This window comes from Procambarus clarkii, chromosome 52 (assembly GCF_040958095.1).
Source record: "Procambarus clarkii isolate CNS0578487 chromosome 52, FALCON_Pclarkii_2.0, whole genome shotgun sequence".
NCBI lineage: Eukaryota > Metazoa > Arthropoda > Malacostraca > Decapoda > Cambaridae > Procambarus > Procambarus clarkii.
In genome coordinates this window covers 21,597,212-21,621,656 of record NC_091201.1, presented here as the reverse complement: position 1 = coordinate 21,621,656, position 24,445 = coordinate 21,597,212, and the positions used below count along the sequence as shown (strand labels likewise).

At 42.8% G+C, this 24,445-nt stretch overlaps 1 protein-coding gene across 1 annotated transcript in view; it reads right to left on the bottom strand.

Moving 5' to 3' along the window:
- LOC123763674 (integrin alpha-8) overlaps window positions 1–24,445 on the bottom strand; it is a 293,676-nt gene that overhangs the window by 29,104 nt on the left and 240,127 nt on the right. Inside the window, 2 exon segments of the mRNA XM_069304445.1 lie at window positions 10,114–10,191; window positions 17,307–17,456. Coding sequence (XP_069160546.1) covers window positions 10,114–10,191; window positions 17,307–17,456 — 228 coding nt within the window.

Sequence of the window (24,445 nt, the reverse complement as noted above, 5' to 3'; positions counted from 1 at the left end):
TTATTCTCGGAGTCATCAAAGGTAATCTCTAACTCACTTTGGTCATTAAAGTTAATTTCTATGTTATAAAAGTTTGTCTCAGAGACATCTAAGTTAATCTTAGAGTTATCAAATGTAATCTCTAACTCACTTTTGTTCATCAAAGTTGATCTCAGAGTTAACAAAGGTAATCTCTAACTCACTCTCGTTCATCAAAGTTGTTTCAAAGTCATCAAAGTTAATCTCAGAGTTATCCAAAGATATTCTCATGTCCACAAAGTTATTCCAAGAGACGTCAAAGTCAATCTCAGACATCTTTTTTTCATAAAAGTTATTCTCAGAGACAACTAAAGTTATTCTCTAAGAGCTATCAAAAGTTATTCTCAGTCAAGATATGTTATTCTCTAAGTAACCTTCCGTTCATCAAAGACATTCTCTAAGCTCTCAAAGTTATTCTCTAAGACAACAAAGTCATTCTCAGTCATCAAAAGTTATTCTCAGACTCACCTTCGTTATTCAAAGAAGCCTTCTGAGACATCCTCGTTCAACAAAACTAACCTCAGAGCCATCAAAAAGTTAAATACAGTCATCAAAGTTATTCTCTAAGTAACTTTTCGTTCATCAGAGAAGCTTTCTAAGACATCTTTGTTCATCAAAGTTGATCTCTAAGACATCAATGTTGTTCTCTAAGACATCAATGTTGTTCTCTAAATCATAAAAGTTAATCTCTAAGACATCAATGTTGTTCTCTAAATCATAAAAGTTAATCTCTAAGGCACCTTCGTCTACTAGAGAAACTTTCCAATCCATCTTCGTTGATCAAAGTTATTCTCAGAATCATCAAAGAGATCTCTAATTCACCTTCGTTCACCAAAAGTTGTTCTCTAAGACACATTCGTTCATCAAAGAAACTCTCCGTCCATCATGTTATTCTTCAAGTCATCTTCAGTCATAAAATTTCTCTCCAAAATGTAACTAGTTCAGCTTTTCATACCAAACCCGCGCTTCTGTTAAAATATATTTTCTTAGTCACTTTACCCTAAAACTGTTCTCAGAACTACACTGTCCAAATCCTACGTAACCTATCCTCTCCACCCAATGTTACTTAGTTAGCGCAACGTTCCTAAACCTGACTTTACCTATCCTAACTTAACTTACCTTACCTTTACCTATCGTACCTAACTTAACCTGCATAACCTAACTTACATAACTTATCTTACCTATCCTAAAGTAACCTAACTTGCTTTACCTAACTTAATCTACATTCCCAAACTGCTGTATCCTAACTTATCTAGTCCAAACCAGCCATGATCTAACTTACATAATTATTCCTGCTTGTCTTTTGTGTTTCGTCAATCATTGTCTCATATTCATTTACTCATTTCAAGGGTTAATTTCTCAAATGGATATTTTTGCATTTCAAGTGTTATTTGTTCAAGATTGTGTGTTTAACCATTTCAAAGGATTTTTGGTATATATGGGAATTTACTCGTTTCAAGGGCAAATTTCTCAGGGCAAATTTCTCAAATGGTCATTTTTGCAGATCAAGGGTTATTTGTTAAAGTTCATCAAGTTGCTCATAAGTTGTATTTATTATGTTTGTTATTATTTATTTATTCGTATTCCCCAACCTTTTAACCTAACCTTTCAGATGTAGTTTATGGTGTTTTTGACAGATTTGTTGAATATATTATCCTTTTCCTAACCTTTCAGATGTAGTTTATTGTGTTTTTTGACGTATTTGTTGAATATATTATCCTTTTCCTAACCTTTCAGATGTAGTTTTGTTTCTCCTTTGTATATTTTTACCCAAACCCACCATCCCACTTAACCTTCTTTCCTTCTTTTACTTTGTTTTCACATATAAGTTCATTCTTTATCTTAGTAATAATAAAAATTACAATAGTAAAGAATCAGATCTACTAAGAAAAACAAGAGAGCAAGTGAGTGAGAGCATGAAACGAGGAGAAAAGAGTAAGAGAGAGGGGGGAGGAAGAGCATGGGAGCACAAGACTTGAATTTGAGAAAGAAGAAAGCATTTGAGCAAATGAGTGAGAGAGAGGGGGAGGAAGAGAGAGAATAAGGGAGAGAGATAGGTCCCATGCTCTTCCTCCCCCGTCTCTCTTACTCTTTTCTCCTCGTTTCATGCTCTCACTCACTTGCTCTCTTGTTTTTCTTAGTAGATCTGATTCTTTACTATTGTAATTTTTATTATTACTAAGATAAAGAATGAACTTATATGTGAAAACAAAGTAAAAGAAGGAAAGAAGGTTAAGTGGGATGGTGGGTTTGGGTAAAAATATACAAAGGAGAAACAAATCTACATCTGAAAGGTTAGGAAAAGGATAATATATTCAACAAATACGTCAAAAAACACAATAAACTACATCTGAAAGGTTAGGAAAAGGATAATATATTCAACAAATCTGTCAAAAACACCATAAACTACATCTGAAAGGTTAGGTTAAAAGGTTGGGGAATACGAATAAATAAATAATAACAAACATAATAAATACAACTTATGAGCAACTTGATGAACTTTAACAAATAACCCTTGATCTGCAAAAATGACCATTTGAGAAATTTGCCCTGAGAAATTTGCCCTTGAAACGAGTAAATTCCCATATATACCAAAAATCCTTTGAAATGGTTAAACACGCAATCTGGAACAAATAACACTTGAAATGCAAAAATGTCCATTTGAGAAATTAACCCTTGAAATGAGTAAATGAATATGAGACACAAAAGAGATTGACGAAACTCAAAAGACAAGCAGGAATAATTATGTAAGTTAGATCATGGCTGGTTTGGACTAGATAAGTTAGGATACAGCAGTTTGGGAATGTAGATTAAGTTAGGTAAAGCAAGTTAGGTTACTTTAGGATAGGTAAGATAAGTTATGTAAGTTAGGTTATGCAGGTTAAGTTAGGTACGATAGGTAAAGGTAAGGTAAGTTAAGTTAGGATAGGTAAAGTCAGGTTTAGGAACGTTGCGCTAACTAAGTAACATTGGGTGGAGAGGATAGGTTACGTAGGATTTGGACAGTGTAGTTCTGAGAACAGTTTTAGGGTAAAGTGACTAAGAAAATATATTTTAACAGAAGCGCGGGTTTGGTATGAAAAGCTGAACTAGTTACATTTTGGAGAGAAATTTTATGACTGAAGATGACTTGAAGAATAACATGATGGACGGAGAGTTTCTTTGATGAACGAATGTGTCTTAGAGAACAACTTTTGGTGAACGAAGGTGAATTAGAGATCTCTTTGATGATTCTGAGAATAACTTTGATCAACGAAGATGGATTGGAAAGTTTCTCTAGTAGACGAAGGTGCCTTAGAGATTAACTTTTATGATTTAGAGAACAACATTGATGTCTTAGAGATTAACTTTTATGATTTAGAGAACAACATTGATGTCTTAGAGAACAACATTGATGTCTTAGAGATCAACTTTGATGAACAAAGATGTCTTAGAAAGCTTCTCTGATGAACGAAAAGTTACTTAGAGAATAACTTTGATGACTGTATTTAACTTTTTGATGGCTCTGAGGTTAGTTTTGTTGAACGAGGATGTCTCAGAAGGCTTCTTTGAATAACGAAGGTGAGTCTGAGAATAACTTTTGATGACTGAGAATGACTTTGTTGTCTTAGAGAATAACTTTGAGAGCTTAGAGAATGTCTTTGATGAACGGAAGGTTACTTAGAGAATAACATATCTTGACTGAGAATAACTTTTGATAGCTCTTAGAGAATAACTTTAGTTGTCTCTGAGAATAACTTTTATGAACGAAGATGTCTGAGATTACTTTGACGTCTCTTGGAATAACTTTGTGGACATGAGAATATCTTTGGATAACTCTGAGATTAACTTTGATGACTTTGAAACAACTTTGATGAACGAGAGTGTTAGAGATTACCTTTGTTAACTCTGAGATCAACTTTGATGAACAAAAGTGAGTTAGAGATTACATTTGATAACTCTAAGATTAACTTAGATGTCTCTGAGACAAACTTTTATAACATAGAAATTAACTTTAATGACCAAAGTGAGTTAGAGATTACCTTTGATGACTCCGAGAATAACTTTGATGAACAAAGATGTTTTGGAAAGTTTCTCTGAAGTACGAAGGTGACTCCGAGAATAACTTTTGTTAGCTCTTTGAATAACTTTGTGAATGTCTTTTGAGAACATGAGTAGTATTTTGTTAACTCAGAGAATAACTTTGGTGACTCTGAGAAAATCGGTGATGACTTTGAGAATGACTTCTGAGAACAAGAGTAACTATGATGTCTTTGAGTAAGTCCTTGATGTCTCGAAGAGTGTCTTTGACTATATTTCTTACTTAACGACATATAATTTTAGTTAGGAACAATGATGAATATGACTATTTTAGCAAAGTGAAAGGCTACTTTAGTTAAGAACAGTGATGGAAAGAGGTTATACATGACTATTTCAGATCAGAGAAGTGATATTTCAGTTAAGAAATGACAGGGAAACATGATGAAGTAACTATTTTTATTTGACTGATGAATACTTGTAGTTAAGGAAAAAGACAAACATGACGAGGGAGACTATTTTGTGCTCCCCAAAGTGTAATGTCCGTTAAGAACAGCGATGAAAGATATCTTTGGTTTTTTTTCTTACTTGACAAAACATAATTTTAGTTAGGAACAATGATGATGAATATGACTTTTTCTGTTGATTGATGGATAATTTTAGTTATGAAATGACAATGAAACATGAAGAACATGGATATTTTTCTGATGACTAGGGAATAAGTTTAGTTATGAACAGGGTTGGAAAGATTCCTTTGACTATTTTTGGTTGATTGGATAATAAGTTTAGTTGAGAAATGAGGAAAGTGACTATGTTTTAGTTGATTGGCGAAAGATTTTTAGTTAAGAAGTTACAAGAAAAGGATTGTCTTTGTAAATTTGGAACTGAATAAAGTGTAGATTTGTTTAAGAACGGGTTGGTAGAACTATTAAGCTGACGACGATGAGAATTACTTTGACACAGTTTTGTAAATAAAAACTGAGTGACTAAAATTGTTGAGGGGACTGTATTGCCGTATAATATTATTTGACAAAGAACTAGTTAGTGAATGGAAGAAACAAATTGGTTTAAAGAAACAAAGAACATAAAAAAATTGAGGTTAAGTAGGGGAATGAACACAGTGAACATACGGTGAACGCAGAAAACATGTAAGAAAAAGTTGATGAATAGAGTGAGCATGCAGGGAGTATGAACTTATAGAGAATATGAAAACATGATAAGGAACATAGGGAATACAAGAATGAACACTGAACATGTGAAGAACAAGCTAAGAACATTGAGAACATGAATATTGAGTATAAAAGTTATACAGAGAACATATGATGTACATGAAAACCTGACAAAGAACATAGTGAACATACGGGGAAAATGGTAGAAAACAGAAAAAAATGAGAAAAACAGGTGAAAAGAATTGAACTGAGCATGCTGTGAACATTTGTAGAACATGGAATGAACACAGAAAACATGTAAGAAAAAGTTGATGAATAGAGTGAACATGCAGGGAATATGAACTTATAGAGAATATGAAAACATGATAAGGAACATAGGGAATACAAGAATGAACACTGAACATGTGAAGAACAAGCTAAGAATTGAAATCAACTATTTTTTTCACATTATGCTAACACCATATGTCTATATGGTGAGAGATGTAACGAAGATGGACTAAGTCATACTTTCATTTAAAAACGATATTTGGTCTGTAGAAAGTTGATTTGCGTTACGTTACGTTACATTGTGTTATAGAGGGTTAAAACTGGTATACCGTAATATTCATATGCTAAGAGATGTAATGGAGATATTGTGTTTGGCTAAATGAGTTCACATTTCAATAATGATATTCGGACAACAGCCAGAAAGTTGATCTCTACGTTACTTAATGATGATATAATGCGATGCAATCGTGTGCTAATATTTTATTTGTGTTAGAATGTAAGGGCTATAGGAGTTTGACTAGACTTGCATACATTTTCAAACGCTATTTATGTAGGCAGTAGAAAGACTGGTTTCCCATTACGCTACATTGACTGTGATACAAGAACTGAAAAACAGACTTAACCCAGACCTATTTCACTATCGACTCACCGGTCTTATTCTCATCGATTGGTGTTTACATTGGATGACGTAGGTCTTAAGAGAGACAGCCTTGATGGAGAAAGATACGTGAACAGCGGCAGCAGGAGAAAGGAAATGATGTTACTTTCCCCAACTACTAAATGATCTGGAGAGAGAGAGAGAGACTGAGAGACTGAGAGACAGAGAGACAGAGAGACAGAGAGAGAGAGAGACAGAGAGACAGAGAGAGAGAGAGAGAGAGAGAGAGAGAGAGAGAGAGAGAGAGAGAGAGAGAGAGAGAGAGAGAGAGAGAGAGAGAGAGAGAGAGAGAGAGAGAGAGAGAGAGAGACTGAGAGACAGAGAGACAGACAGAGAGAGAGACATAGAGAGAGAGACAGAGAGAGACAGAGAGAGAGAGAGAGAGAGACAGAGAGAGAGAGAGAGAGAGACAGAGAGAGACAGAGACAGAGACAGAGAGAGAGAGATAGAGACAGAGACAGAGAGAGACAGAGACAGAGACAGAGAGATAGAGACAGAGACAGAGAGAGACAGAGACAGAGACAGAGACAGAGAGAGAGAGAGAGAGAGAGATAGAGACAGAGACAGAGACAGAGACAGAGAGAGACAGAGACAGAGACAGAGACAGAGAGAGAGAGAGAGAGATAGAGACAGAGACAGAGAGAGACAGAGAGACAGAAAGACACAGAGAGAGAGAGACATAGAGAGAGAGAGTTCTTGACACACTATGTAACCCGCATATAATGTAGAGAGAGAGAAGCTGTATAAATAATCAGATAGCTTGTTAATCAACGTGTGTCAAACTCCCAGGACTGCATTTTGGAATTTGTATGTTGCGCTCATGGCTCACCTTTGAGAAAGAACATTGCCACACTCAATGCTATGTGCCGGTGAGAGCTGTGTCATGAGAGAGTATGGTATGCCATATTGCTGTCACTCCCAGCAGTGTGGTGGTGGTGATGGTATGTGGGTATGTCCTGCTATGTGGATGGAGGGGGGGAGGGGGGAGGGGGGGAGGGGGGAGGGGGGGAGGGGGGAGGGGGGAGGGGGGAGGGGGGGGGGGAGAGGGGGGGGTAGGGGGGTAGGGGGGAGGGGGGGGGGGATGACTGACTATGTTAGAGGTTGATGATGACATTCGCAACAGTTAGATCTCAGCCTTTGAAGAGGAAACCCGTGTGGACATGTGGTGTCACTCGTCATAGCTACGTGGTAGGTATAGCCCACATATCCTTAGCGCTCTGGAAGCAGAGAGGGTACATAAAACTGTCATTCTTTAAGAAAAAATAATGACTACTTTCACACACACAAACCCACTGCCAGCTGTTACCTCCCTTTCCCCTCCTTCTCCCCCTCCATTCTTAAGACACTGGTCTCTCACGCTCCCCTCAACACTTCCTGCCCATGTAGGGGGAGAACTAATGGACGTCATTGATATCCTCTCAGGTATTGGGGCTCCCCCCTCCCTTCACAACATAACCTACACTCCTCCTCTTCCCCCTCCTCCCTACATGACTGCTTACCAACCACTTAGCTTCCAACCCCAACATGACACTCTCTCAAGTGACGTCTGGCCGGATGCCACGCGTCATAACATCCGGGAAATTCCCCAAAAACCCTATGTGACGACGACGACGCGCTGCGACTACCCGACCACTTACCTTAACCCCCGAGGACTGGAGCGACACGCTCCAATTACCTCAGACACGCGCCATAACTTCCGGGAAATTCCCCTCCCAAACCCTGTGTGACGACGACGACGCGCTGCGACTACGACGTCGCGCGCCACCTGGCACCCAACAACATGACCTCCCCTCTTTCCTGACCACATACCCAAACACCGGACGCTCACACGCGTCCGAAACGCGCCAAAACTTCCGGGAAAATCCCCAAAAACCCCATGTGACGACGACGACGCGCTGCGACTACGACGTCGCGCCTCACCTGCTCAGATGGCACTCAAGAGTGCCACCTGGGGCAGCTGGTGCGCGTCGCCGTAGTCACATATTTCACTACTTATATATATATATATATATATATATATATATATATATATATATATATATATATATATATATATATATATATATATGTCGTACCTAGTAGCCAGAACTCACTTCTCAGCCTACTATTCAAGGCCCGATTTGCCTAATAAGCCAAGTTTTCCTGAATTAATATATTTACTATAATTTTTTTCTTATGAAATGATAAAGCTAACCCATTTCATCTATGTATGAGGTCAATTTTTGTTTATTGGAGCTAAAATTAACGTAGATATATGACCGAACCTAACCAACCCTACCTAACCTAACCTATCTTAATAGGTTAGGTTAGGTTAGGTAGGCCGAAAAAGTTAGGTTAGGTTAGGTAGGTTAGGTAGATCGAAAAAACAATTAATTCATGAAAACTTGGCTTATTAGGCAAATCGGGCCTTGCATAGTAGGCTGAAAAGGTGCGTTCTGGCTACTAGGTACGACATATATATATATATATATATATATATATATTAATATATATATATATATATATATATATATATATATATATATATATATATATATATATATATATATATATATATATATAAATAAAAATGGAAATGTTCGTTTGTTCAAAATCGCTAATCTCCGAAAGTTCTTTTCCGATTGCTTTGAAATTTTCACACAATGTTCCATTCGCATCCGGCCAGGTTTTTATATACATACTATATAGATGTCATTTCTGTGACGTTAAAAAAAAACATGCTTTTTCTTAAAGACTGTTTTTCCATGTGCTTTTCATGTGAGGGAAATCTTCGAAACCTCTTTACCGATTGCTTTGAAATTTTGACACAATGTTGCATTCGAATAGGCGCGTCTTTTTATATACTTACTGTATAGATGCCACCCCTGTGAAAGGTAAAAACATGCGTTTTTGAAAAACAACGCCATCTGTTGCACATAATCGCAACATTCGCGCTATACTAAATATTTCACGAATTCCATTTCAATGTTTCCGATTGCATTGATAAATTTTATTTTCATAGATTTCGTTTTTTTTTATTTAATTATTTTTTGTGACATTGTGTTGGAATTGAGCTGTGTTGTTTACCTTACCGTTCATTTCATAAGTATATGTATAGATGCCACACCTGTGAAAGGTAAAACTATGCTTTTCTTGACAAACAGCGCCACCTGTTGCATGTAAGAGCAACACACATGCTATACTAAATATGTTACATTTCCAGTTCAATGTTTCTGATTGCATTGATATATTGAATTTTCACAGATTTTGATTTATTTTCATTTTGATTTAATTATTTTGTGTGAATTGTGTTGGAATTGAGCTGTGTTGTTTACCATACCGTTCATTTCATGAATATAGTTTATTTTTTTATTTTTTCATATTTTCATTCCATTTTTTAGCTGTTTTTCTTATATTTCAGTGATGGGAACATCAGATCACTTGATGTTCCCAATTTTCTCATGGGGAACATCAGTCCATTTGGGAAGGCATAGGACGAGAGAGTGAGGAGTGGTGGGGATAACGAGGGGACGGAAGTGACAGATGGTGGGGAGGACGAGGGGACAAGGGAGGGGGTTTAATGATGGGGAAGGACGAGGGGACGGGGGAGTTTGGGATGGTGGGGACGAGGGGATGGGGGAATGGAGAATGGGGGGGAGGACAAAGGGACAGGAGAGTGGGGCATGGTGGGAAGGAAGAGAGGATGGTGGAGTGAGGAATGGTAGGGAGGACGAGGGGACGGTGGAGTGGGGAATGGTTAGGAAACCGAGGTCACGGGTGAAGAGAGAATGGTGGGGAGGACTGTGGGGACAGGGAAGGTTGCTGTGGCTCAGCAATGCGTGGGCTGGGTACTGGTAGTATATATATATATATATATATATATATATATATATATATATATATATATATATATATATATATATATATATATATATATATATATATATATATATATAATTGTATGTATGAATAATTGTATGTTCAAAATATGCAACATAGACTAACCTTCCACATGATAAGAGCGATGAGGACTAACAAGAGCAGGCCACCCAGGCTCGACACTAGGTACACCCACCACTTAACCTTACCAGAGAAAATATAAATTTTATTATTCTTGTCTGTGCTGTTAACCAATAATTAAATATATTTAAAAAATTGATAATGCATCACATAAGCCTTAAATTCAATGTTATATATCATTCAGTATAGCAAGAGCTCAGTAATTTGAATTCCAGTAACCTGAATATCTTAGTAATCTGAATGAATTTACGTTCTAGATTTTACCTTTTTACCCGAATAGGAATTCAGACTTCTAAGATTTCTTTGAAACTAAAACCAGCGTTGAATGCAATGAAACGCCATTTTCTGGGTGAAACCTGGAGGCTCCTCTGGAGCTATCTAGGCTGATATGGATATATTAGACTTTCGTATCAGTCAGTGTGATTGGAGTTCCTAGGCCTACCGGGGACCACGAGCCAGAACCTGGGCCCCCTCAGAGAGGAACGAGGAGCAATGTCCTATAGAATTGCACATGTGGTCTGGAGCATTCTATGTCTGCCATCGACAGGGTCAGGCACCCTGAAGGGTATGTGCCCGAAAACAAACCCCTATTCTGGTTAAAACTACTATTGAGAGCCGACACTGTTCGGGTAAACGAGTAGACACAACTCCCGAAATGAAAACGAGCAAACAAGCATGATGTCACACGTACTGCACAGCTTGTCTGCACAGCTCCCCCTCCCCAGGAGAGGAGGAAGGGAGAGCTCCAGACCCCTCGCCCAGGCAATCCCCACCTTCCGAGGTAGGGATAGTCCCGAGGCTGGATGTCAAAACACCGCCGACTATGGGGAGGGAGGGTAACTGGGGACCTCCGGGTCTCACCCAGTAAATTGCATTTCATTACATTATACGCTGGTTTTCTAGGGGTGCACATTCGGCTCCCCGGAGCTACTTACCAAAAGACTAAACCAAGAGGGACTGACTTGGGAGGCGGTCGGCACTCGCTCATCAACACGAAGTCGAGACAACTGGCTACTGACCTAAAGCGACACAAGCCTGACTAGGCCCCGTTACAGTGACCAGATAGCGCGCAACTAGGACCCTGTTCGACTGCCTAAAATCCCTTGCCCAAATGTCAACCCAAGCCATGTTACTGAAGATAGCAGCAAGTGCAGTAACCTTACGAACGTCCTGGCCACAGGGATAGACCACAGGCTAGCTGAATCGAATGGACCTGCGGACAACCTGGGAGACCCGAACCCTGGAATAGGGAAGAAAGGAAGCCGGATCAACCCAAAGAACGTCCCCAAACACAGAAGCCATGGCGCACAAAGAATGGTGGAGAGCCACAACCGGACACAACACATGATGCACCCCCGGCCTAACCAATCAAGCATCAACAACCCAAGAAGCCCAATGGAAAGCAGCCGTCTCATTCTTCGCCAGAAAAGAAGGAGATGGCTGCAAACAAACAAACCTATCACCAGAACCAAAACAGCAGAAACCCCCTGTGCTGATGGTGAGCAGGAAGCTCCCCAACCCGACCTCCAGAGGACAAAGCCAATAAGAACAGTGCCCAAGACAGCTTGTGAAACGGCGCAGAAGTAACATCAATACCGAAAGCAACCTGCAGTGGCTCCGCCAGTGCAGCAGGGTACCAGGTGACAGTAGGTAGTATAAGATGATGGTCCCGAGACAACCACGAGAAAAAGGACAAAACAACCTTAATAGAAAGCGAAGTACACCTATATACCCCAGTCAACTAAGGGCTGGCCTTATACACCCCAAGTGAGTGGGGAGGTTCAAGCCTCCTATGACTCACTCACCTGAACCTGCCCGTCCTGACTCTGGAACGCTCTCTTGGATATCTGGTCTACTCAGGTCACCAGCTGGGTGTTTATACTCGTGTCCCAGCAACACGTCAGTGGTCTTAGTGGTTATCTTAATCAAGGATGCAATATCATATGCAGTGTCACTAATGGTCTCCTAAATATATATATATAGCATTAGAGAATGGAGGCTCACTTAAACTCATCAGTTAGTTTAAAAGTTTACTGAAGCAAAAGAATATATACTCATATAATTGTATAAAGAAATGTCAAAAGGGGGATATCGTCCGCAGGCGGCAACACTCCTCGCGGCACGGTTACTGGCAACACGGTCAGCTGATTGGGTTCACCCGTCAGGCGGCGGGCACAAACCTCGCGTCTCTGGCAATACGATCAGCTGATACCTCTAACTGTGAGAACATCGTGACTTTCCCACGCCTCTAGCAATGCGATCAGCTGGGTGCTTCAGAGTTCGTTGCTGGCTCTTTGCACACCAGCTACCACCTCCATGGATCACTAACATCCCCGCCTTAATGCTCACACATACCAACTCATGCCTAAATGAGCTCTTGGCTCCTAGCCTAATATTCTTTCACTTAAGACAATAAAATGATGAGTAGAAATGTTCAAAACATATAAAATACTCTAGCTCGCCTAGATCAAAAGGGGTAAAGGGAGGGACAATTATCTACCTTATTTCACTCTAACCACGAAGCTGACTCTTCCTCTGTTGAGGGATGTTGAGGTTCCTGGTCTCCTGATGAACAGTTCCCACATACACAGGTTCCTCTGTTGTCCTCGTGGTAACGCGTCTTCACCGTACTGACAGTCAATAGGTACTGCCTTCCACCTCCTATTTTTCCGGGGTACTGGAGACAGGTACCTCCGTCGTCGTCCTCACTCTCACTGGCACTGTCGACACCTCACAGTCCAGCACAGCTTCCCCTCGCCTCACTGCCAGTAGACTTGGCCCAGCCGTAGCTTTTCGCTTGATGTGGAGTACTGGTCCTCTGGGCGTCCCAGACCTCACCAGCCCAACATTCCCTCTGCTGCAGACTCTTGATAGAGCTCTTGGCTCTCTAATCCGGCCCAGTCCTCTCTTCTGGGCACTCCACGGAAGTTGGATGGCTTCTCAGACTGTCTGCAGAATCGAAGCGAAGCTTAAATCTGCTGGTAAGGGCTCTCTTAGCTCTGGAGCTCAACTGAGCGCGTCTTCCCTCTATGACGACTCGTGACGTACTCTTCCCGCCCAGGTGCCAGCCACCCCAGGAGCCATCTGCCTCATGACGTCATACCGCCCGAGGGCTCTCGTCATTGGTCACTTCCGGCACGTGACCTCACCTGGCCAATCAGGTGCCGGGAAGCGTCACGACATCTTGGCGGGAAACAGGACGGCTCGGCACTGTCTTGTGCCCCTCAAAAGGCATAAGCCCCCTGCATTATTAAACTTAGCTGGCCATTTTACAGCCAGCTTAATCACGCTCCACGCTTTCCCACACACGAAAATGTTCCCTGAACATCAGAGAATACTTAGGCTACGGAGATATGGCTCTTCTAAGCTGGGAGGGAAGAAATATAGGGGTGGACACTGTCATCCGCCAGCACATTGGACACCCCCTGAATGTGAACTGCCAGGAAAAGCCAAACCACGAGAATTCAGCAGACGAGTCAATTGAAGCGACCAGCCCCAAAGATGTAAGGACTGCATCGAACTCCCACGGTTCAGGCAAGTAACCACCAGGGAGCAGTCCGAATGGAGCCTGATCGTCGATCTGCGAGTGACCCAAACCCTCGGAAGCGACATCCACACCACCGCAAACTCCCACACCGTGCTGTGAGCCCGACAGAAGGACGGACCCCACCGCCTTTGGTAGGCATGAAGAGCACTGGTCACAAAAATCCTAGCCAAGAGACCACGCATCCGTGAACACATCGAGCAGGCATCGGGTAGGCACTAAAGCACTGAATCCTTAAAAATCCTGAAGAGGAAGCCGGCGACGTAGCAGCGGATGCAACTCCTTGGGAGGCTGAATCCAGCGACTGTGAGAGGCGAAAGGGATGGCCCCGAAGAAACCAGAACAGACGACTTAAGGCCACCCACTGCCTACCCGCTGGGACAGGTTTATTCCAGCGGGTAGACCATCGTGGAAAAGTTCAGGCTCCCGCACAAACCCTCGAGCATTCGCCAAGTGACCCCGGCAGCCCCCAGAAACAAGCTCTGTCAACGGGGTGAAGAGCAAAAGGGCCGACGACCTTTATGAGACCCCTAACCGACGCTCAGAGCGAGTTTTGCACTGACCAGACGCTGACGGCTCCACAGAAGGGGTCGGCTCAGAATCTGGCATCCATTGGCTTACAACGACCGAAGGAACCCAGAGCCCTGGCACGACCAGGGCTCTGGATTCCGGGTAAGACTCCGACGGCCCCCCTGGAAAACCATTAAGTCTGACATAGACCGGCAAGTAGACGAAGCCACCTGCCGAAAATGCACCACCGCAAACTCTGCAATCAGCAACAGACAAAAAGGGGACAAAAATCTAAAAGCCAGGATCCAAACAGATTTCCATAGAGTGGACTAGCACCACCTGTCGGCACACAAGGCGAAAAGCAAAGAACAGAGACACCGCTTCCCGCAGAATCAGAGCAAACAACTTCAACACATGCCACGCCCCCAATTAAAAGAAAGGGCAGTTTGCCAGCCAGGAAGACTCAGGCACCTCATAATGCACTCAGTAAGGAAGAGAGGAGCCAAACTCAAAAGAAGAAGGAACCATTATTGAGGTGTAATCCGGGCCTCGCACAGCACAGGAGGTAAGCTGCAATGGCCTCCCAAACCTCCCTTGGTTGGACGCGGGAAGCCGAAAACCTCCAGAAAGAAGGATCTGAAGAACCCAAGGGTACCCGGAACCGAATCCGTTGAGGAGCCGAACTTATATCAAACTCGTACAGGAAGGTGGGATAAGAAAACCCCTCCCCCTGCAGCAACAAGCCTCGCGCTGAAGGTACCAACATCCAAGCGGGGTCTTGGGTGTTGGAATCCAAGTTGACTTGGGGCTAGGGCCTCCCAAAGCTAGGGAGGAGAAAAGATCTCCTCCCTAGCTCTGAGATCCTCCACATCAGAACCCAGAGCAGAGCCATCCTCCAAACCCTCCACCTCAGAATAAAAAGCAGAGTCCGCCGGAAAAGCAGGGATGAAGGGGGGTCCGCTGGCGCGACCCAAAAGCCCTGGCAGGAGCAACAGGCTCGAATGCCTCCGCCGCCGATCCGGAAGGGGCATCCACAAAACTGCCTGCGTCGAGGTGACTAATGCCCCCCCCCCCCATAGTCCGGGTTCCTATAACCCAAGCGGGGCAGCCTCGAGTCATCTGGAAAGGCAACCAACCTGCTGAAGCTGCCTGCACCGCATATCAATATCAGTGGACTGGGTGAAGTTGAGTACAAGGAAGGAACACCACTCGCAGGACTCCGGGTCAAAAGTGAAATGACCCAGCAGACAGCATGGCGGAGGCCAAGACGGTGATTGTCTCCCTGAGACAAAGGTACAGAGCACCCTTCAAACTTGCACGAAGCGAGATGGGACTCAGGGGACGCACCCATGGGACAAATGAGCCCAAATGGGGGTTTCCAGGGCCCTTAGGTTGACTGCAAAGGGTAGCCCAGGCAAAGTGCTGCTAACCAGATACCCAAGCCAACAAATTAAAGGTGAACCCTGCGATGTGTACATTCATGGGGGCCTAGTGAAAGATCAATAATACAAGTGGTCCTATAGTCACACAAAGCAGACACCCACCAGGCAAAGAAAACAAAAATTATAAGAAAAACCCAGCAAAAGCACAATGTCTCCAGGAGGAACAAAACCAGCTGCTATGCGTATAGTAAGACAGCTGCACAGTACCTTGTGCCCCTGCCATCGACGACACTACCTCCTACCCAAGGTCAAACAGCGGCAATGAAAACCCCAGCTGACCCCAAGGGCGGGCAATCATCGAGCAGCAATAGAATCCTACGGAGGTATGTTCCTCGAACAGTTTGTGGAAGGTAACCCCCAAACCGCAAGGGCAGTATATTTACAGGGCACCTAGGGAAGGTGACCCCTAGACGCATCCAGCCCCAGCACTTCTTGAATAACACCTGGTTTGTACACCACCAAACAGCAAAACCACACCGCAAGGTACAGCACTGCTCAAATATTTCGAGCCAGAGTCGAACGACCATTACGGAATACAACAGCCTCAGAACAGAGGTTGGGTAGCCGGCATGAGGGGTCTGGGGCTCTCCCTTTCCCCTCCCGGGGAGGGGAGTGCTGTGCAAAAATCTGTTGTGATGACATCGTGCTTGTTTTCTGATTGGGAAGTTCTGCTTGCTAGTTAGGCTTTCGGTGTGCAATTTTGACCAGGAGTAGTTTGTTTTGGAATTCCTACCTTTCTGGGTGCCTGACCTGGAAGATGGCAGACATAGACTGGTTCCAACCACAAGGGGGGGGGGGGGGGGGGGTTGTCTGTAGGCCATGGCTCCATTTGTCTCTCTGAGGGGGCCAGGTTCTGGCTTATGGTTCTCGGTTGGCTAGAACTCCAATCGAATTGACTGTTGCCACGCTCTAATAAATATTATATAATATATATAATATATATATATATATATATATATATATATATATATATATATATATATATATATATATATATGTCGTACCTAGTAGCCAGAACGCACTTCTCAGCCTACTATGCAAGGCCCGATTTGCCTAATAAGCCAAGTTTTCATGAATTAATTGTTTTTCGACTACCTAACCTAACCTATAAAGATAGGTTAGGTAGGGTTGGTTAGGTTCGGTCATATATCTACGTTAATTGTAACTCCAATAAAACAAAATTGACCTCATACATAATGAAATGGGTAGCTTTATCATTTCATAAGAAAAAAATTAGAGAAAATATATTAATTTCTGAAAACTTGGCTTATTAGGCAAATCGGGCCTTGCATAGTAGGCTGAGAAGTGCGTTCTGGCTACTAGGTACGACATATATATATATATAATATATATATATATATATATATATATATATATATATATATATATATATATATATATATATATATATATATATATATATATATATATATATATATATATATCTATATATATATCTATATATATATCTATATATATATCTATATATATATATCTATATATATATCTATATATATATATATATATATATATATATATATATATATATATATATATATATATATATATATATATATATATATACACACACACACATATACATATCAGCCCAGTAAGCTCCGGGGAGCCGAAGGGGCTTTCTCCAGAAAGTGATATAAAAATACAAACTTGTCTTTACATACAGCAAAGTTTGGTGTATCGCCCTTGTATGATATCTCGGTGAAGACTGAAGACACATAGGAAGCGCCAGGTGGGTCGGCACCAAGAGGGACTTGTAATATCCTGAGCTCTGCCCTGGAGGACACGTTCTGCAAGTCCCGTCCCACTTCCAGCTGTCAACATACAGTATTTGGAATAATCTTCTACTTAAAAATATTGATAATAACATTTTACTAATAAAAATGAAGAGGATCAGATTACAGTGATTACTTAGAACAGTGTTTGTATATTTCATTATTATTTATATTTTGTATATACAAGAAGGTACAATGGATTGTGAATGTACTAATTTTGGTAATTTAATGGTATATTCTTGCAGAGCCACTAACACACACAGCATTTTAGACAAATATTTAAATTGACAGAAAAATTGCAATTAATTATAAATTACAAGATGAAACAGTCAATCTTGAACAAGACAAACGTAGTGACAGGTATATAATGCGAACATTTCACTGAACATAATTACTACTGTGTATTAATGGGGTAAGGTGGTGATAATGAGAAATCATGTTGATTTTGTTATAATTATAGATAGTAATAAAGAATTTTCTTTTTTTCAAGAACTAGAAATTTAATTTCTTTCACAAGAAATTTTATTTCTTGAACAAGAATTAAAAGTAGTGACAGGTATGTAATGAATTTTTTTTAGTTAACATGATTACTATATAATTATTAACTAGGTAAGGTGGTGGTGATGAGAAATTATGTGGATTTAGTTATAATTATATAAAGTAAGGTATTAGGCGAGTTAATAGAACAAGGTTATGATACTATAATGGGGATATTAGATACTTCATTGTTTTACTTTTTGAACGAAGTATTAGCTGAATTTGTCTTAAATTCATTAGGAAGTATTTGCATGGCATGTTTGCATAAATAGTTATATATATTTTATTTTGGTCATTTAGCTTCAAATTCAGGAAATACCTGAATTTTCCTGAGGGCCACTAACACTAGTAGCATTGACAAGGACAGGAAGCCAGCGTCATGTCAAAGGTCCTCCCATTTGTATTGATAATCTTTTCCAGCTGGATTTTGAAATTCAACAGTCTTGGCATTTACAGCTTTAGCAGGCAATAGTTCCATGTGTTAATAACCCTGTGGGTGAGAAAGCAACTCCTGTTCCAAGTCCTACATTACGACTTGTTGAGCTTAAACCCGTTGCTCCTTGTTTTTGTTACATTTGACCTTTTGAATAATTTTTTGGATCAACATCCACCAAATTATCATTTTAAAAGTTTCAATGAGATCTGTCCCGTCATGCTTGGTTTTCAGTGTTGTTAGTCCTGTGGCCCTCAGCTGTTCCTGATACGCGAGATGACTTAGCTTTGGAATGATTTTAGTCACCCGGTGTTGAACTTTCTTCAGAGCAGCTATGTCTTTCTGAAGATGGGGTCTCCAAGCTTGGATACAGTAATCCAAATGGGACCACACGAGAGATTTATACAATTGAATCATTAACTTCCTTCTTTTAAAGTAATGTACCTATACTGTAAATAAAAAGTAAGGACGCGTTTCGAAAGTTAGTATTCTATGTACAGCTTTCAAGTGCGTGACCTTACACGGCAGCTTGAGGATCCTGAGAACTTTGCCAGGGAGCCTCCGGGGCTATAATCAGAAAATAGCGTTTTATTACATTCGACACTGGTCTTCTGTGGGGCGGGGGGGGGGGGGGAAAGCCCTGTCAGATCCCTGGAGCTAGCTACCAAAAGAGCAGGAAAAAGATGGACTTACCCAGGAGGTGACAGCACCGCGGGGCTCATGACGAAGACGAGACAACTGGCTTCAACCACTGATCCAAAGGGACAACACTGCTGAGGGCCGGGCACATTAACGAGATATCGGGCAGCCAGGACCCTGTTCGACCTCCAAAACCCTCGTGCCCGAATGCCAACCAAAGACATGTTCCCAAACACAGCAGCCAGAGATTTTTTGATCATCATGGGAGCGAGGGTAGATCGCAGGCTGGCTTCACTTAATAACCCTGCTGACGACCTGAGAGACCCAAGCCCTGGAACAGGGAACGAGGGATACCGGGTCAACCCACAGCAAGTCCCCGGACACAGAAGTCGAAGTGCGCAGGAAACGGCTTAAAGCCACAACTGGACACACAAAACATGATACACCCCTGGCCTGATCAACCATCAATAACCCCTCCCGAAGCCCGCCGTCTCATTCTCCACCAGAAAAGGAGACGGTTGCAATGTAACAAACCGTCCACCAGGACCAAACGATTAAAGGCCTTTGCGCTGGAGGAGAGCATGAAGCTCCCTGACTCAACACCCAGAAGCCAAAGCCAACAAAAACAAAGTCTTCTGAGAGCAGTCATTGACTGAAGGGCCCACCACAAACCGAGAGGAGAGAAAAGAGAGCACCCGGTCGAAAGAACAAGAAAGCTCAGGCGGCACATGAGCAGGCCGGAGGTTGAAAAACGCACAAGAAAGCTAACGAAACGGAGCGTGACATCCACCGGGAACGCAACTTGGAGCGGCTCCGCCAGAACCACACGAAACGAGGCTACAGTATTTGGCCTAAGATGCCTGTTTTGAAAAAGCCAAGACAGAAAAGATAACACAACATGAACCGACACCGAGGACAACATACGCAGGTAAAGGAAGTGGCGAAAAGACCACCAAGAGACTTCATTCTGCTTCCGAGAAGAAGACCGCAGGTGAGACACCATTAGAGAAGCCACCTGATCACTGTAGAGATGGTGGTATACCTACGTCAGAAACTCCAGACGCAAAGTGCAGAAGAGTAGAGGGGAGCAGCAAGGTACCTCACTGCCCAACGTGCTCGAGGCTCTCGTTTGGTGGTGTGTAATGCGCCTTAAGGCTCTCATTGGTATAGTGCACGATTCAAAAGTGGATCGGTACGAAATGGATGCCTGAGGCCTTCAGTGATCATCCGCCATTTTGAAAAAAAAAATCCCAGCATGCCCCAGGGCCGTGAGGACCCTCGGTTTCAAAGAAGCAACCATGTGTTATGCATCGTCAATGAGCTTCCGATCCACAGTCAGCCGCAGTCCAGCAAAACGACTCTTAGAGGACGAAATACGGATCATATTGCAAGATGATGGAGCGATGGATGATGATTTAGACTACAGTCCTGAAAAATACCTAACACAGGGGTCGGACTCGAGTGATGGGGACACGGAGGTGGACAATGTCGCAACCCGTTCTCGCAAATTTAATAAGTCAATATTGACTTATTAAATATGTGCATAGGTGACATACTTAACATAATAGATACCCTTAAAAAAATTCATAGAAAACACCGACCTTACCTAACCTTGTTAATATCTTAAGATAAGCATCTTAGTGCTTCGTAATTACAATTATTACCTAACCTATAATAGGTATAGGTTAAGTAATAATTGTAATTACGAAGCAATAAGATGCTTATCTTAAAATACTAACAAGGTTAGGTAAGGTCGGTGTTTTCTATGAATCTTTTTAAGGGTGTCTATTATGTTTAGTATATCACCTATGCACGTAGTTAATAAGTCAATATTGACTTTACGAATTTGCGAGAACGGGTTGCAACGTCGTGAGTGTGTACCGTACACGTGCCTCGCCCAGCCTGCCTCGCCACCCTGGGTTAACACTGCTAGAGTCACCATCACCATATATGTTCCCTGATGTGAGTTTATTTAGTAATAGTGTATGTGATGAATCATTCTCGGGTTTCAGTGACAGGCTCCGATACAAGGAGTGCTGACGAAGCGACTACAAGCAGCGATGGTGTTATTAGGCGGGGTTTTGCTGCCCCAGCAACACGCCGAGGCATGCGGCAGCGAGTCACGTGGCCTGAGGACAAAGACGACAGTGTTCCCTCGACATCAGGTGTTCGTGGTAGGCCTACACTACACAGAACACTCAACACCTGGTTTACCCATACGTAGCTCTTGCACAAGACGAAGGAGCCGTGGTATGGGGGCCTGTGCAGGTGGTGCTCGTGCTGGTGGTGGTGTTGGTGCCAAAACCAAAGCCACTGGTGTACTTGTCTAGGAGAATTGTATGACTTTTGACCCACAGATTCCAACATTTGATGGTACCGATGTTGGTGTGACACCCTTATTCCCCTATACTTTCATCAGCATATTTTCATCAGGAATTCATGGGCCATCTCGTTGCTGAGGCGAACAGGATATGCTCACACCCTCATTGACTCTGGCATTTTACCTGCCTCTTGCACAACATTTTGGAAAAAAACATGACAAATGAGGAAATGTACGTGTTTTTAGCTTTGTGCATGATGATGAAGTATTCAGAAAAACATGTGATCCAGGACTATTGGAGGAAAGACTGGCTTCTTCCATCCCCCTTGTTCAACAGGTACATGTCACATGATAGGTTCCTGCTGCTTCTCAGGTGCCTGCACTTTGATAACAATGATAACAATGACAGACAGGACAGACTGTGGAAGTTGAAGAAGATATTTAGTGATATGAGAGGAAAGTTCCGTGACTAGTTTGTACCAGGACAGAGTGTCGTGATTGATGAATAACTAGTCCTCGTCAAGGGACGACTGGCGTTCAAGCAGTACATTCCATTAAAGCGGCACCAGTCTGCTTTGATGCCTCTTTGACCCCAACACCGGCGAATGTGGCACTGTCAAGGCCAACCGGAGAGAAATGCTAGTGATTGGTATTGCAGTGGGTAATTGCCAGCTGCGAAAGTGTGAACAAATGTTATCAGTGCGCTGGAGGGACATACACGAGGTGAATATATTGACAACTATTCACACCGGTGTCATGTTGGACAGTGGCAAAGTGAACTTTGCAACACGGTTCCAGATATGTAAACCTGATTGTGTCATTGACTACAATGTAAATATGAGGCTAGGTGATATATGTGACATGATGGTTGGTGCCGTCGAATGCGTGAAAAAATCTGTGAAGTGGTCTAGAAATTTGTTCCCACCTCTTTGACGTTGCAGTTTCAATATATATCTATCTCGTGAAATCTGACAAGAGACTCCCAATGCGACCCCATTCAGTGCTGCTCTAGTGTTAACTTCTCGTAAGGTATCGGGTGGAGGGCTCTTTTGCAATGCGTGGGCTGCCAGCAACAATGCATCATGCAGTCCCTGACAGACCCAAGGGTTAGGACATTCTGGCTGTATTCAAGCTTGGTTATATGCCAGGCACAGGCACACGGGACATGGGTAAACGTGCCTGCATTGTGTGCAAGAACACACAACTTAGTAAACGCAAGCGAAGATGCATTTGTACCTGGTGCGTTGAGTGCAAAGTTCCTCTATGCCCCGTTGACTGCTTTACCAATTGTCACACACGTGCACAGTTCTAATTGTGTTGATAGGGGATGTAAATGGTGTATGATAGTAAACAGTGTGTAAATATGTTATAAATGTACATATTTGAACATGAAATATTGGAAATATGATTAATGTTTGTGGACACATTTGTGATACATGTAACACAGTGTCTTGGAACAGTATGGATGTTCTACTGACAGAATATTGTAACCTTGTTCAATATACATAGGATTAGCAAGAAAAAATATAAATGCATTTGTAATTGTGCAGAAAAAAATTAAAAAAGTATTTGTGGCAACTCGCGCTTGTTGATTCTGGTTCGCAACCGCAGTCCGGGAGTCTATGCCATGACTGACCACCAGGCCGTGTTCGGTGGTTGCCTCATTTTCTGGACACCACTGCGGCCAAAGTAAATACACTTGTGTAATTTTTTCAACAGATGTGTGATCAGAAGGTTCTTTAACACTTTAGAAAGAACAAAAAAAATATTGCGAACAATTTATTTTGGGGGCACCACAGGTTTGTCATATTTTAAGGCCGAGCAGTGCAGTGGTTAAAGAGGTGAAGCCACGGAAAACGCCCTGGGTTCGGACACCGAGCAAGTAGTGCCTGAAATCAAGGCTGGGCCGGCCATTTTGGGGTCCAGAAGGAGAACCCTTCCCCAATAGGACTCGAGCCGAGCCAGAACCAGAAGCAACAGCTGAACCGAGGGTACAGGTACAGGTAACCCCACCTAGACTAGTCCTGCCGAAAAGCGTCTACTGTGGCCGCCATTCTCTGGCCTCGCAGTAGGGGAATGGCGCCACATAAACGGGGAGACCATGCGAACATGCCAATGTGAAGAGGTCAACGTCTGGGGGCCCTAATGTTCGGCAGAGCCAACTGAAGGAGTCAGCATCGACTGTCCATTCAATAGACAGGGGGGGAAAGAACCACGACAGGCCGTCCGCCAGAAAATTGGACTTGCTCTTGATATGAACCACACGGAAAGTTAAGCCCCGAGAACTCAGCGGAAGAGGCACTTGAATCGATCAGCCACAAAGGGCCAAGGACTACAAAGAATCCGCCGCAGTTCAGGCACTGAACCACCAGAGCACAGTCCGAATGGAGCCTGATCGTAGAGCCTCGAGAGAGCCGAATCCAACGCAGTGCAAGCCACACTGCCATGAACTCCCGCACCGTGTTGTGAGCCCGACTGAAGGATGGAGCCCAGCATCTCTGGCCAGCCTGGGGAGCACTGGTCACAAGGCCCTAGCCTAGAGAGGAGGCATCGGTGAACACATCAAGGTAAGGCTCTGGAGGCACAAGGCACCGAACCCCATAAACTCCGAAGAGGAAGCTGGTGTCACAGCAACCGACGTAAGGCCCCTGGGGGATGAACCCAGCTATCGCAAGAGGAGCCAAAGGGATGGCCCTGAAAGAAACAGAACAGAGACCTGCAGCCAAATCCGACCCAGTGGGTAAACGATCACAGCAAAGTTCAGACTTCCACACAGCTGCTCGAGCAATTGCTGAGTGGCCGGGACCCCTTCAGAAACAGCAGGCAGCAGTATTGCAGCCGGAGCAACACCGTCTGAAGGAGAGACAAATATGCGGTCCGGGAATCCCAGACAAGGCCCAGCCAAATCCGAACCTTAGATATAACCAGATGGGACGTCCTCCAGTTCACCAGGAACTCTAACCCTCCGAGCTGGGAAAGAACCAAATCCCTGGTGAGCAGACACTGAGACTGGCTGGGAGCCCACACCAACCAGTCGTCGAGGTAAATCAAAAGCCTAACACCAAGCAGAGGCAGACGGACCACCACGATCCAAGTAAG